General features: G+C 33.4%; 1 protein-coding gene across 1 annotated transcript in view; it reads left to right on the forward strand.

Moving 5' to 3' along the window:
* LRP1B (low density lipoprotein receptor-related protein 1B) overlaps nt 1-14,641 on the forward strand; it is a 1,583,276-nt gene that overhangs the window by 1,349,560 nt on the left and 219,075 nt on the right. Inside the window, exons 37-40 of the mRNA XM_012727834.1 lie at nt 2,170-2,298; nt 6,041-6,163; nt 11,412-11,552; nt 12,654-12,841. Of these exons, the coding sequence (XP_012583288.1) occupies nt 2,170-2,298; nt 6,041-6,163; nt 11,412-11,552; nt 12,654-12,841 (581 nt within the window). The remainder of the gene's footprint in view (nt 1-2,169; nt 2,299-6,040; nt 6,164-11,411; nt 11,553-12,653; nt 12,842-14,641) is intronic.

Raw genomic sequence — 14,641 nt, forward strand, 5'->3', positions numbered from 1 at the left:
TTCTCAGTGCTGTGCTTTAACCTGCTGCGCCAACAGGGAGGGCCAGGCATTTTTTTTTCTATTTCTTTTCTTTTTTTTTTTTTTTAACACAGAATCTGTTGAACATTATCAAGGGAGCCAGAAAATTAGCTGCAAAGAGCCTTATGCCATTTTATAGCTAGAGGTATCTTAGTAATTATCTACTCATACCCTTCATTTTACAGATAGTGAAACTCAGAAACTAGTCTTCTCCAAGGTTGTACAGAATTAAATTTCTCAATAGCCAAATAAATGCTATAAAAATTACTCCCATCTTGAGATTAAACTGAAGTGATAACTAGGAATTAGAGAGGGAGTTTTATATATACGGAAACATCCTTCATAAAAACATTTTTTTAATATCAAGCTAAATAACAAAAATATTATGGAAATTGAAGCACCAACTGAGGTGCTTCAATAGTGAAAGAGACATTGTATATTCTTATGTCAACTTGAAAAAAATAGACAAGGAGATATAACAATAATAATTTTTTGTATGAAGAGAATTTCATTATAGAAGGACATAAACATAATAGGTAGCAGATAAATTCATTTTTAAATGAAAACATAATAGATTTATTTTTATTTTTTCTAGTAATAGATATCATCTTAAGTCCCATTCTATTAAGGTACTGATCTTCAGTAAAATAAGAAAATATGAATTAACTGGGAGACTTCGGTATTCACTGCCAGTCCATCTTCCAAGTTCAAGTGTATGTGAGCTAGTTTATGCTGGGAAATATCTCCAGGAGGTTCTGTTTTGACACCCTGCTCTCCCCGCATATTCCATTAAGCATGCTTTTGTTCATAGAATCTCTATGACTAAAATATAAAATGATAACTAAAACCTTTTGGTCACTAATTTAAGAATTTAAAAGAAACATCTTTCATCATTTTTGTAAATCATTTTCTTCTTAGAGATATTAGCAATTTTTGAGTATTTCCAGCACCTATGGGCAGCTTTTGGTCACATGAAAGTGAAAAGAAAGAAAACTTAGATTTGGGATTCTCGAAATGATCAAATACTTTATGTCAACAACAATCAAGCTTTTCAGTATGTATAACTGTAGTACAGTGGAGAGAAGCATCATGAAAGGGAATCATTTTCTAATTTTATATAATTACCCTGTATACATAAAAGGAAAAGTGAAGAGAAACCACCTGTGTCTCTCCTGAATTTACAAAGTCAACAAACATATTTTTTCATTTTCATATACGTTTGAAAATTGCTAACATGCATAAATTGATAGAACAGAAAAAAGTAAATTCTGTTTATTAAGTTATAAAAGCAGAGGGAAAATATGTGCATTTATTATTTTAAACAACATAAGATGGGGAATAGCAACAGTGACATTAGTTCTTGAGAGAAGAAGCGTCAAAATCAGAAAGGTTTAGGACTCCTCTTTCAGCATGTGGCACGGTGTTTAAGTTGTGACTTTCTGCATAATTTTCAGTTCTCTGTGGCTCAGTTTCCTTTTTTTTTTTTTTAAGATTTATTTATTTATGTATACAGAACTGGGTAAGGCCAGAGGTGCAGGAGTGAGAGGATTTACCAGCGACAGAGTGGGGAGCAGAACAGGCAGATCGCTGAAGTACACTGCTGAGGGGAGCACTTGTTGAGGCAGGAGAGGTCTGCCACACCATGTAGATCACCGAAGCACTGTGGTTAGCATGCAGTGCTGTACTTTAGCCCGCCGCACCACCAGGGAGGACCCTGTTTTCTTTTATGTAAAATGAGCCTAATAACAGTTACCCTGATGCTAATCATCAGTTCTTCTTTGTGAGGATTAAATGAGTTAATATTCTAAGTGCTTACATATGAATATTATTATCTTTGCAAATTTTGAGCATTTACCATAGTTATTCACAATTCTGTTATGTTTCTATGTCTTACTACATTTTTTCAGGGATAAAGTTTCCCTAATATTTCCTGTCAGACAGCTGTGAGAAACAGAACACTTGCAATCAAGGCAAAATGCATTCTGGGAGGAAAATGATTAGACATCTATGGAGGAAATAATATCTGAGAATTACAGATAACTACGATCTCTTTTTATCAGCAACATTCTTCGATTCCATTATTTTTGACAGGAAATGTACATGTTGAGCCTTTCCCAATGAAATTAATGACATTTTTCCTTTGGTTTACAGGAGCCATCACCTGTGCGGCCGACATGTTCAGCTGCCAAGGCTCCCACGCCTGTGTGCCCCGACACTGGCTTTGCGATGGTGAAAGGGACTGCCCAAATGGAAGTGATGAGCTCTCCACAGCAGGCTGCGGTATGACACATGCTGCTGCGTGACAGAAAGCTGCTGCAGCATCCTCAAGCTTATATTTTCTTACTACTCACCATATTACATTTTATCTCACTGCCCCATCCCTGAATTCACAGGTTATATCCAACTTAATCGAGTGGGAAGTTGTCATCATAGCAGTTCAGCTGCCCCTGTCACCACTGTGGAGAATGTTTCAAACATGCACAGTGGGATTACCCTTTTAAAACCATTCTGATAAACACAGATTTGTCATTTCACTTCTGAGATAACTGCTGAGATAATGTAACCACCAGATGTGTGTGAGAGTATGGTAGTTTGCTATTTTCTTTTTAGCATCCTCTACCTCCTCCCCTTACTGATACAACTCCTAGATTGCCTATTATAGATACTCTGTCAGTGGCTGCTGTGACCTTAAATAACTGCTGATCAGAAGGTCAGTAAACATCTATTAGTCCTACAGATAGGGTATTAACCTTTAGGTCAGGTAAAAATAGTATGAATATAGCTGAATGAAGCTGAAGGATCAGAGGAATACCTTTGGAGGTCAGACAATTTACCAAATTTCTGCCTCTAGGTCACCTCAGGAAATTTTCAAGGATTACTCAATAGTAAAAATGTAGATAAATTCCCTTGCATGACAAGAAGGGACTGACTGTTGGAATGCAGGGCTTAAGGTCACATAGGGGACCTGTTGAGCTGAGAAGTTGATCTGAATCAGAGCTGTGAACTCTGCTTATTAAAATGAACTCACCAGTCTGACCAGTACTCAGATCTTTAAAATTCTATTTGAAGCCATAATGGTCAGAGTGTGTATCAGGGGTGTGTGTATATGGGGATAGTTAAAGCAAAGAATGAAGAAGAAAACGGAGACAGGCATATGTATACAGAACTCATGCTATTATAGAATAATTCACTTTGATCTTGAAACTCATATGTGTGTCGAAAAAGGTCAATGGGGCCACTGAGGGTGGCATAATAAAGGATTATGCATAAATTCTGGGATCCAGATGGTCCCAATATACTGTTGCTAGTGCAGCAAGTTAACACTCTGGGAGGCACATTAACACTTTTGGACCACATGGGTATCATTAGGTAAATTATGCTAAAATACAGCAAATTGTACTCAAGTGACCTGAAAGTGTTAAAGCCAAATAAGCCTTTGTCGCTTAGTGTTTTAAAAAATAATTCATGTATTAGGACTGGCATAATTCACTTGAACTATATAAGCTGTCACAGTTTAAAGTTAGAGAAGTTATTAGTAATTGAATTTTACTTTGATTATAAGTGGGCTATTTTTAAAGCTGTTCCTATGTGGCTTCCATATCATGTTGACTTGATTAACAGCAAAGAAATCTTTTAGTTTTACCTCCTCATATCTTTATTTCAATTATTACTAAGGTGAGAGCAGAGATTTCCTTTCTTCATGGATTCTGATAGTGTTAGGCATAGGGAGCTGATACACATATAAAAGCATAATTGTGATACCTTATGTGACAGATGATCTATAGAAAAGATACTAAGTTATCACAAATAAATAGTATATAAAGCAGTCTAGAAGACTCATGAACAATTTCAAGAAAAAAGTAGTACCATAACATGAGTTGTGAAGGACAAAGAAGTGAGAGGTGTTCTAAATACAGTGTCTCTTAAGACATGGAGGGGAATGCTTGGAAGACATCTACATTTGTTTAAGTGCCCATTATCCATCAACTATTTTAGGAGGTGCTTTTATTTGTATTATTGAATTCCCAATCTCAGTGAAGTGGTTTTGGGGAAGTGCCAAAAATAATTGTTACATAGATAGAAATTTAAATAGCACTTGGGAATATACTGAGTACCTAAAATAAACAGATCTGTTTCATATACTTTTGATTGTTCTTGCAAGAAATTTATCAGATAGATAGATTTTATTATCACCATTAAATAGGTAAATAAGCAAAATCATCAAGATGGTAATTCCCCCTGCAATCCTATGTTTATTGAAACACTATTAACAATAGTCAAGATATGGAAACAGCCTAAATGTCCCCAAGGAGATGAATGGATTAAGGAGCTGTGATATATATACAGTGGAATACTATTCATTGATCAGAAAAGATGAACTCGTACCATTTGTGGTAATATTGCTGGAGCTGGAAGGGTGATGCTAAGTGAAACAAGTCAGAGGGAAAAAAAATTACATGGTTTCACTTACATGTGCAATGTATGAAAACAACAGAAAGGACCAGATAGACAAAATTTAAAAGCTATTCACAGATATGAAACATCCAGGAGGGGTGTGGCATAGAAAGGAATGGGGAGAGGTTAAATGGTTGGGATAATGGGGAAGAACACAGGACTTTAGGTAGTAAGCTGTGGGTTCATTGGTGGTAGATAAAGAATGGTGACCATACCTGAAGGGAGAAATTATAATTGTCCAAAAAGTAACAGTGATATAAGAAAAAATTACTACATTTAAAAATTAAATAGAAATTACTCTCAGTGTAACTACTAAACAAGTAAATATTTATTACAATTATATAAATATAATGTCATGAATAGCAAGATAAAGCAAGAGATTATTCATTGTCATTTGGTCACTACATGAATGAGTTTAAGTGCTGACAGATTTTATTTGAAGGATTAGATACAGTATGTACATACAATGAAAATACTAGAAATGCTGCAGCTTTCTTTTCCTTTAAAAAAAAAAGGCAGTTTTCTCAAAGATACAAATGTATGCGGCAGAGTGACTTTTTTCAAAACTTTCCTCTGTACAGTGTACTAAAATAGTATATTGTAGAATCTTTTTATTAAGTTTTTGAGATAAAGTTTACATTTAACATCATATTGTACTTTATGTATATCACAAAGTGCATTGATATATGTATACATTGTGAAATTACAATATGTTAGTACTTTGAAACTTAGCATTACATTTCTTTCCAATGGAGAAATGCATAAGTGAAATACTTAAACAATCCCTGAAAACCTCTTATTCCATACATAGTAAATTAACAGTTACTACCTCTGAACAAACTGTTGTCTTTTCAACTTTTGCTGAAATTTTATAGCACATTGCAATAAACCATTTGTCCTACCAGTTATGTCTTTGCTAGAGCATTACTTTCATGAAGCAGTATCCCAAAAGGACTGATCCTCACACTGACATTCCTAACTTGTATGGTGCTTATATGTGGGCTCATCCTGCCATAGATAATTGCAGACCTTTCAGCGTCTACACTAAACATCATGCAGAATTTCTAAATTCTTAAAAACAATGACTTGCTCAGTCCTTTTACTCTTTTTACCTACATGGTGGGAATTAACATTTGCTGATCTTTCAGGTCCATTTTTCACAAAGAAACATGGCTTTTTTACTTTACTAGCATTACAATAGGCATCAGGAGAAAACCCTGCTGCATTATTATAGTTGAGTGATTTTTATAAATCACAAATGAAGCTTTGAATTTTCCCTTTAGTAGATTTTAAAATTGCTACATGGCCTACAATTTCAGGGTTGCTCAAAAATGATTGACTATATTATTACTACAACTGAATTTTTGTGTCTATTTTAATGTATTCTAATATATTAATGTATACATATCAATGTCATTAGCTTATCTGATATTTGAATATATTGGTCAAGTATTTTTGTTGACTCTGAATTATTGAGTGTGACAGTATACATTCGCTAAACTGCTAGGTTGGTGGGAAACAAACTAGGGTGTTTATCTAATTTTATATTTTGTGATGTCTTTTTTAGCTCCCAATAACACATGTGATGGAAACACATTCATGTGTCATAATAAAGTGTGCATTCCCAAGCAATTTGTTTGTGATCATGATGATGACTGTGGGGATGGCTCTGATGAGTCCCTACAATGTGGTAAGTACTTCTCAACTTTTTGTGGAGGTATATTTCAGCTTAAGTCTTTTGAAACAAGTCAATATATAAAAATAAATAACAAAACAAACACATTGATGTCATGAAAAACAGCAAAATTATGTTATACACAAATGCATCGTTAAAATTCTAGCATAAATACATAATTTTTGGAAGACATGGAGTATTTGGAAATAAACCAAGTGTTACTCCTTTAAGTAATTACACTGAAAATACTTGTAAAAATATCTGTGGTTTTACGTACTTTAAAAGCCTTGGAGTCTAAACAAAATATCTGATGAGCCTTATAACCAAATTAAATATTTTAGAATCAAATATCTTATATATAACTCACAAAGAAAGAATATAATCACAATTCCCAGAAAAATTGTAGCCTTAACAATTTCTACTTGCTCTATATTTATACACATGAAATGACTTGCTAAAATTTAATATTACCAGAAAATTTATCTTACCATTACATACACATGTATGCAACCATTAAATAACACATGTATACCTTCTATGATAAACATCGATACATTAAAAATGCTAAGCTGCAATTGAAATATTGTCTGTATTTTTGTAAATATTTAAATGTATACATGAGTAGCTATTAAATGAAAAGTCATGAAGTCCACATATCCTCTAGAGAGGTAGTAGATTAAGTGCCTTCCTTTGTCCTCCCTTTGCAGTGTCTATGGCTTTGTTCATTGATAGGAATCTATTTGAAATCAGTGGATATCAGTGTTTAAATATCATTTTAACATTAAATCATAGATTCAATATGATATTTTAAAAGCTATGTAAAATTCTAGATGTAACTCTAAATTAGTTATGTTCAATCTGTGTTTTCCCCACCAGAGCCTGAGTTGGTTAATAAGGACTTGAGTTCCAACAAGAAAAAAATTAGAGACAAACATTAAAATCAGAAATATAATACAGGAAAATACCATACACTGTGCAGATGGGAATAAGAATCATAGTACATGGAAATCATGTTTAGAAAATAATTCTTGAGGTACTAAAGAACAGAAGCAGGAAATATTAAGAAGTAACATGTAAGTGCTAGAGAGCATGCCATGGTGCTCAAAACATGGGCTCTGAAGCCAAAGACGATGGTCCAAGTCCTGCCTTTTACTGTGACCTTGAAAGATGAACTTCACTTGCTTTTTCCCAATTGGAAGAATATATATATAGTAGTGCTTAATTCTTAATATTATTAAGATAATTAAATATTTGATAATTAAAACAGTGCCAGTCATGTAGCAAATTCTTTCTATGCTTACATAGACCTACACATGACATGGATGAAAAATCACAATAAGTCTTTTGCGAGGTGAGTTGAAGTTAGGGAGTTAAAGAAAAATTCCAAATAGTCTGAAATACAAAGTCAAATAAAGGTGCTTAATTATTTTAGTTCTCTGTACATTTTAAAACAGGGGAATGCCAGTCAAATTTATGTTTGAGAACAAACTGTTTCCACAGAGTAGACAAAATATCGCCATGCCAGAGAGGAGCCAGAAGAGGGAAATAGATAAATCAGGAGGTGATATGGATGGGGGCTGCCACAAGTGAGTTTTGAAACACAGGAGGTTAAGGTTCAGTTTTGCTAGTGTGGTAGAAGAATGATATAAACAAGAATTTATTTTGAATATTTTGAATATGAAGTGCTAGGCAATCACAAGAAGCCATATAATGTTCAAAAACTGAGTTCTGGCAATCAGAAGTACAACCAGGAAGAGTAATATTAAATGTGTGGCCATCAACCTAACGGTTACATTCAAATTATGACAAAGAGTAAGAAAGGCAACCATAGAGAAGGGGAAAAGGGAAAACAATGGACTAATGTTTCAATTCCACCTCTTTTATATATGTATAAATAGATTATTCTTCATTTTGTACATATTTTCATCTTGGTTGTAACCCACATGGACTTCCCACCACACTTCACCTATGTGCCATCACCATTGTCTCATATGTTCTTCCCACCCTCGTTTTGATCTTGTTCCCCTTCCCTCCCCCATAGAATGTCTCTGGTTTATAGTTGTTAGTTGATTCTTTTTTACTTTACTTTTTTTTACTTTTTTACAATTTTACAATTACTAAATATATACACACTCAATTTATATATATATATACACACACATATATGTGTATATATACATATATGTGTATATATACATATATACACACATACACACACATATATATCCCTTATATCCCTTACATGCCTACTATGAGTAAATCCATCCAGTATTTTCTTTTATTTCTGCTTATTTCACTAAGCATGAACTTTTCCACTTCCATCCATGTTGCCACAAATGGCATGAGTTTATCGTTTTTTGATTGCTGAGTAAGAGTCACTTGTGTATATATACCACATCTTCTTGATCCAGTCATCTATTTTTGGGCATTTGAATTGATTCCACATCTTCCCTATTGTAAATAGGGCAGCAGTAAACATAGGAGTTCAGCTGTCCCTTTGAATTATTGTTTTTTGTGTCCTTTGGTTAGATTCCTAGGAGTAGAATTGCTGGATCATATGGAAGCTCCATTTATTGCAGTTTGAGAAACCTCCACACAGCTTTCCATAGTGGTTGCACCAGTTTGCATTCCCACCAGCAGTGTTGGAGAGTTCCTTTTTCTCCACAGCCTTGACAACATTAATTGTTGCTTGTTTTGTTAATATGTGGCATTCTCACTGGTGTGAGGTAGTATCTCATTGTGGTTTTGATTTGCATTTCCCTTATTACAAGTGATGCTGAACATTTTTTCATATACCTGTTGGCCGTCTGCATTTCCTTTTTTGGAGAATTGTCTTGGTAGTGTTTCTACCCATTTTTTGATAGGGTTATTCACTTTATATTTGTTGAGTTTCACCAGCTCTTTGTACATATTTGTGATTAGTCCTTTATCATTTGTATTATGTTTGAAAATTTTCTCCCAGTCAGTGGGAATTCTGTTTGTTTTATGTAGTGTCTTGTTTGCTATACAGAAGCTCTTCAATATGATGTAGTCCCAGCTGTTTATACTTTCTTTCAATATCATTGATATGGGTGATGTAACTTTAAAGAGGTTACTGAGCTGTATGTCATGTTGAGGTAGTAGTAATCTAGCTCATTTTTTTTGCATGTAGCAGCCCAGCTTTTCCAGCACCATTTGCTGAACAAACTTTCTTTGTTCCAGTCCTCCCTGGTGGATCAGTGAGTTAAAGTGCAACATTGCAAGCTAGCCACAGCCACTTCAGTGTTAGATCCCCAGACCCAGAGATGATCCACATGGCATGGCAGACCTCTCCTGACCCCCCCCACTGCTCCCCTCATCAGTGTACTTTGTTGATCTGCCTGTTCTGTCTCTGGTGAATCCTCTCACCACCCCTTCACCTCAGGCCTGTACCCCAGTTCTATATGCATAAATAAAAAATATTTTAAAAAATTAAGCTATGTTAAAAAAAAAAAACTGTCTTTGTTCCATTCATATTCTTTGCTACTTTGTCAAAGATTAGCTGTTCCATAAAGCTGTGGATTTATATCTGAGTGTTCTATTTGATTCCATTGGTATGTATGTCTGTTTTTGTTCCAGTACCCTGCAGTCTTAATTATTATGGCTTTATAGTATATTTGAAGTATGGGAGTGTGATACCACCATTCCCTTCTTTTTTATTCAGAAGATCCTTTGGCTATTCAAGGTTTTCTGTAACTCCATAAGAATTTCATCAGTATTTTTTTCTGTTTCTTTGAAAAATGTCATTGAAATTGTTATAGGAATAGCTTTGGTAGAAAAGGACTTCATACTAAAAGAGGGGAAGAAAAAGAACAGCTAAAGCAAAGTTAGAAAACAAGTGGGTTAATTAGTTATTACAGCAAAAAACTTTTCCCAAAGTTTTAGTCAACAACATCAAATGCTGCAAGAAAGTGAAGTAACCAGGAGTCTCAAACATTTTTTTTTTTAACTTGACAATCAATTGGCATTTTTATTTCTAAGAGGAATTTCAGAAGGTACATGGTGTAGAACTAAGAACGTAATGGGTCAGAAATGAACTGACATGGGGAAAACAAGATTGGACAGTATAGAGAATCAGATGTGTGGTCAAGAGGCATGCAAGTGGAGTTTAATGTTTATTGGACTAGAAGCACTGGGTATTGATTGGGGTGGAGGATCTGGTAAAGGAGAGGAAAGGACATTTTAAAACCATATCACTTTACTGTTCTCTACGGTAAACATTTTTCAATTGGAATTTTGTTTGTTTTTAAAGCATAAACATCTTACTCTCGCTCTTAAAAAGCTTAATGTTTGCTCAGTTTACCAGAATCTTTCTAATAGAAATAGCAGTTTTTATTGGCAGCAAATTTAGGGGAAAATCCAATCTAAAATTTATGGCATTAAAAATCAGATGAGTTGGCCCTCCCTGGTGGCCCAGCGGGTTAAAGCACAGCACTGAGAATCTAAAGACGCTTCCGCATGAGTTCGATTCCCGCCTGCCCCGGAGGTGACCACATGGCGTGGCAGACCTCTCCTGACCCGCCCGCTGCTCCCCTCAGCAGTGTACTTCGTTGATCTGCCTGTTCTGTTCCCCGCTCTGTCTCTGGTGAAGCCTCTCACCGCCCCTGAGCCTCTGGCCTGTACCCCAGTTCTGTATGCACAAATAAATAAATCTTAAAAAAAAAAAAATCAGATGAGTTAAACTTACAAACAGGCATAGGTATAACAATTGATGGGTTGATCAGTGATTTGCATAAAAATTTTAATGCCTTTAAGAATTAATATATAAGATAATTACAATAGTTTCTGTGCTTATTGCTCTATTAATTGTCTTTTAATTTTTGCATTGTAACAAATGTCGTTATAATTTGAATGCTGTTTCCAAACATGAACATGCCATTAGAGACTCTGAGAACTGTCATTATAACTGAATCAATTTAGCCGTATGTTAGTGCTATACATCCCAAATTTAGTCTTGAAAAAATATTCAAATAGCATTCATTTTAATTTTCCTTCTATGTGAAAATATTAGGTATATTTGAGTGTTATATTCATTTTTTCCTTACAAAGAATCAGTGTTTTGTCTGTGACTGTATTTTTCTAAATATTTATTCTACTCTCCACCCGCCTGCAAAAAAAAAGAAAGAAAAATCCACCGTCAAAGAAAAAAAGTACTGTTTCCTGTGGGAGGTATGGTTATCTAGGTACATTGTACATTAGGGAATAAATGTTTTAATGAATGTTTGTTATATTAATTTGTCTCTAGAGTACCGAAAATGTAATGCAGAAGAATTTAATTGTGCTGATGGACGATGTCTTTTAAATAATCAGTGGCAGTGTGATGGAGACTTTGACTGCCCTGACCATTCTGATGAAGCACCTTTAAACCCAAAGTGTAAAAATGCAGGTAAAGAAAATACATGACATTGTGCTTATTCCAAAATCTGGGTTTTTGATTGAAAAACTATAATTGATGTTTAGTCAAGTATGATACTCAATAAAGGAAATACAAATTATAACCATGTGATACATGTTGTGGAACATGCATGATCCTAATAACCAACTACATTTAGGGACCACTCCTGGAAGTGTAAGACTACACCAAAAATTTCATGATATAAGAAATGAACCATATCAATCTATCTTGTAGATTCTCAAAAAAATGTTATTATTAATATATCCATAATATAAATATATCTGTGGGCTTATTTGAAAGTTCCAGCATAAAAGTTGAGGGAAAATATCTATATTATTCATATATAAGCACATGAAATAAATTCCATACCATATGAATATTATTACTTTGTACACCTATACATATGTATGTGTGTGTACATGCATATACACACACACACATACACATGCACACACATAGAGAGCAAGAGATCCAATTTTTGGTCTGTTTATTACCTTACCATTCCAAAGGCTGATAATTAGCATATATTTCAAAATAGAAATAATTTCTTTTCTAGTATATTTTACTTGTAAATAGGCCTTCCTTTATCATATTTGATGAGTAATATTCAGTCATCAGGTTTTGAGTTGCTTCAAAACCTGGACTGTGTCCAAGGCTATATTTATAACAACTATTATTCACCACAAATGCCCTTTATATGCCATGACTTAAAAATGTCATTGTTATAACTTCTATTATACTACTATTAAGCTACTATTATATTACTATTAAACTACTCTTATACTTTTGAACTCATTCTTCATAATGAAAGCAGCATTATTCCAAAAATCTTACTACAGATACTTACTTTGATGACTAAATTTCATAGTAAAGCTAGAATTGCAATAAGTGTCAAAATTAAAGTACAATTTGCCTTTGGTTTGATATATTTTTATATACAATATTAATCTGAATATAACCCATTTTAACGGTAAATATATTTATGATAATTTTTGAAAGATACTTTATTGTATTTGTGAGTGTTTGCAACAGCTTTAGTATAAAACAATGGCATGCCCTTTATGTTCCATTTGTTTTATTTTCTTTTTCCAGAACAGTCATGCAACAGTTCATTTTTTATGTGCAAAAATGGCAGGTGCATTCCCAGTGGAGATCTTTGTGACAATAAGGATGACTGTGGTGATGGCTCAGATGAGAAAAACTGCCATATAAATGAATGTCTGAGTAGGAAAATGAGTGGATGTTCTCAGGACTGTCAGGACCTTCCAGTAAGTTATAAGGTAAGTACTCAACAGAAATGGCAAATCATGATATATTTGAATTTTTGAATGATGAAAACTATTTAATCCAATATAGCTATGAAATATAAAACTTCACAATGTTGATAGGTAAAATATTTAAAGGGAAAGTGTCTATTTAAATACTGCAATAACAGTACAGTAAAATAATAATGAGACTGATTAAATGTTGAACATAATGAACACACTGAACCCTGGAAAAACAATACCAAGACAAGTGTTCCTAGAGACACTGATATAGAAATAGTTATATATAAGTACGTAAATAGCTCTTAACTTCCTGTTTTTCCTCTTATATTTTCCCTGTCATACATCTTTAAATTAGAATAAGCGTATTGATCATTTACTTACTACAACACTGGAAAGCACACTATTTTTTCATATAAACAGACATGAGACATACATATAAACAGGAAGGAAAAAAGCAGACACATGAGTTATTAGGATTGAGGGAAGGTGTGCTACAAAATAAGCCATGCCTAATATCCTAATTATTTTTTGTTATTACCATTACCCTAAAAGAACTAACTGACTGTTGATTGATGTGAGTAGCTTTTAAAACTACCTGTTTCAGTATGTTAGAAAGGAAAGCACAAAGTAACATAAAGGTGTGCTTAGGTTAAAATTGTTTATGTATATGTGAGAAATCTCAGGAGGAGTAGGTCAATTCAAATTTGTCTTTTAAAATAAACATTAGCTCTGAATGAAACTCATAAAACACAGAGCCTATAGAAGACACAGAATTTGCACAGATTAGAACATAGTCTAGTTACAGTCAAATGGTGATGGCACATGGGTGAATCAGTGGTGGGAAGTTCACAGGGATTACAACCGAGATGAAAAAAAAAAAAAATGCACAAAATGAAGAATGATGTAAAATAATAATTATTATTATTTTTTAAAAGAACAACATATCCTAGTAACTGGGGACATTTATAGACATGGTGCTTTAGGAAAAACCTTGACAAATCATAGTGTATCCAAGCACTTTGTCATTTTATGACAAGTAAATTTAATCTAATGTTAATGTTTGCCATTTTTAATCTCTGGATTTCTGACACTGTAATTAAATTAACTAAGCTGCTTAAGATTGTAGACATAGGTCAAAACTAAAAACAGCAATAATTTCCCTTTCTAAGTAAAAATAGAGAAGAAAAGTGATATACCAAAAGAGACTTAATTAAAAAAAGTTTTTAGTCCCAATATTATATTTAAGGAAATAGGTTAAACATACAGACTAAAAACATACCCGTACTCACTCACAAACACTGTTATTGGGAAAGGAAACGAGACAAATGAGCCAGGACATCTCTTAATGAGATGAGTATGCATCAAATAATTAATTTTGATTAAAGTTTTGAAACCAAATGAAGCAGAAAGAATATTATTGGTGGCTTATCTATAATCCATAAAGAAATGTTTCCTGAACTCAGGGAATATACTTACAATTATTATAGGCATCTAGCCTACAACAATGTAAATAATATAATTTGTTTTAGGGGTTATATATAACTTTTTAGTTATGACACATGGAATATATAAATGCCATTTGTAATATAGGTAAAATACATCACAGTCTATAAACCATATGAATCGCATAAAATATATGTCATTGTATTTTTCTAAACTTTAAATTTAAAAATGGATCCATTTGTGTTTTTATTATAGACATTCAAAATGCATCAATCATGGTAAAATATAAACATTTTAGAATAACAAATGGTCATCTTTTTGACATAAAATCAAAACTTAATGTTAAATAATTTCAAATGCCCACATTTA

This window comes from Condylura cristata, unplaced genomic scaffold (assembly GCF_000260355.1).
Source record: "Condylura cristata isolate star-nosed mole 26May11 unplaced genomic scaffold, ConCri1.0 scaffold00002, whole genome shotgun sequence".
NCBI lineage: Eukaryota > Metazoa > Chordata > Mammalia > Eulipotyphla > Talpidae > Condylura > Condylura cristata.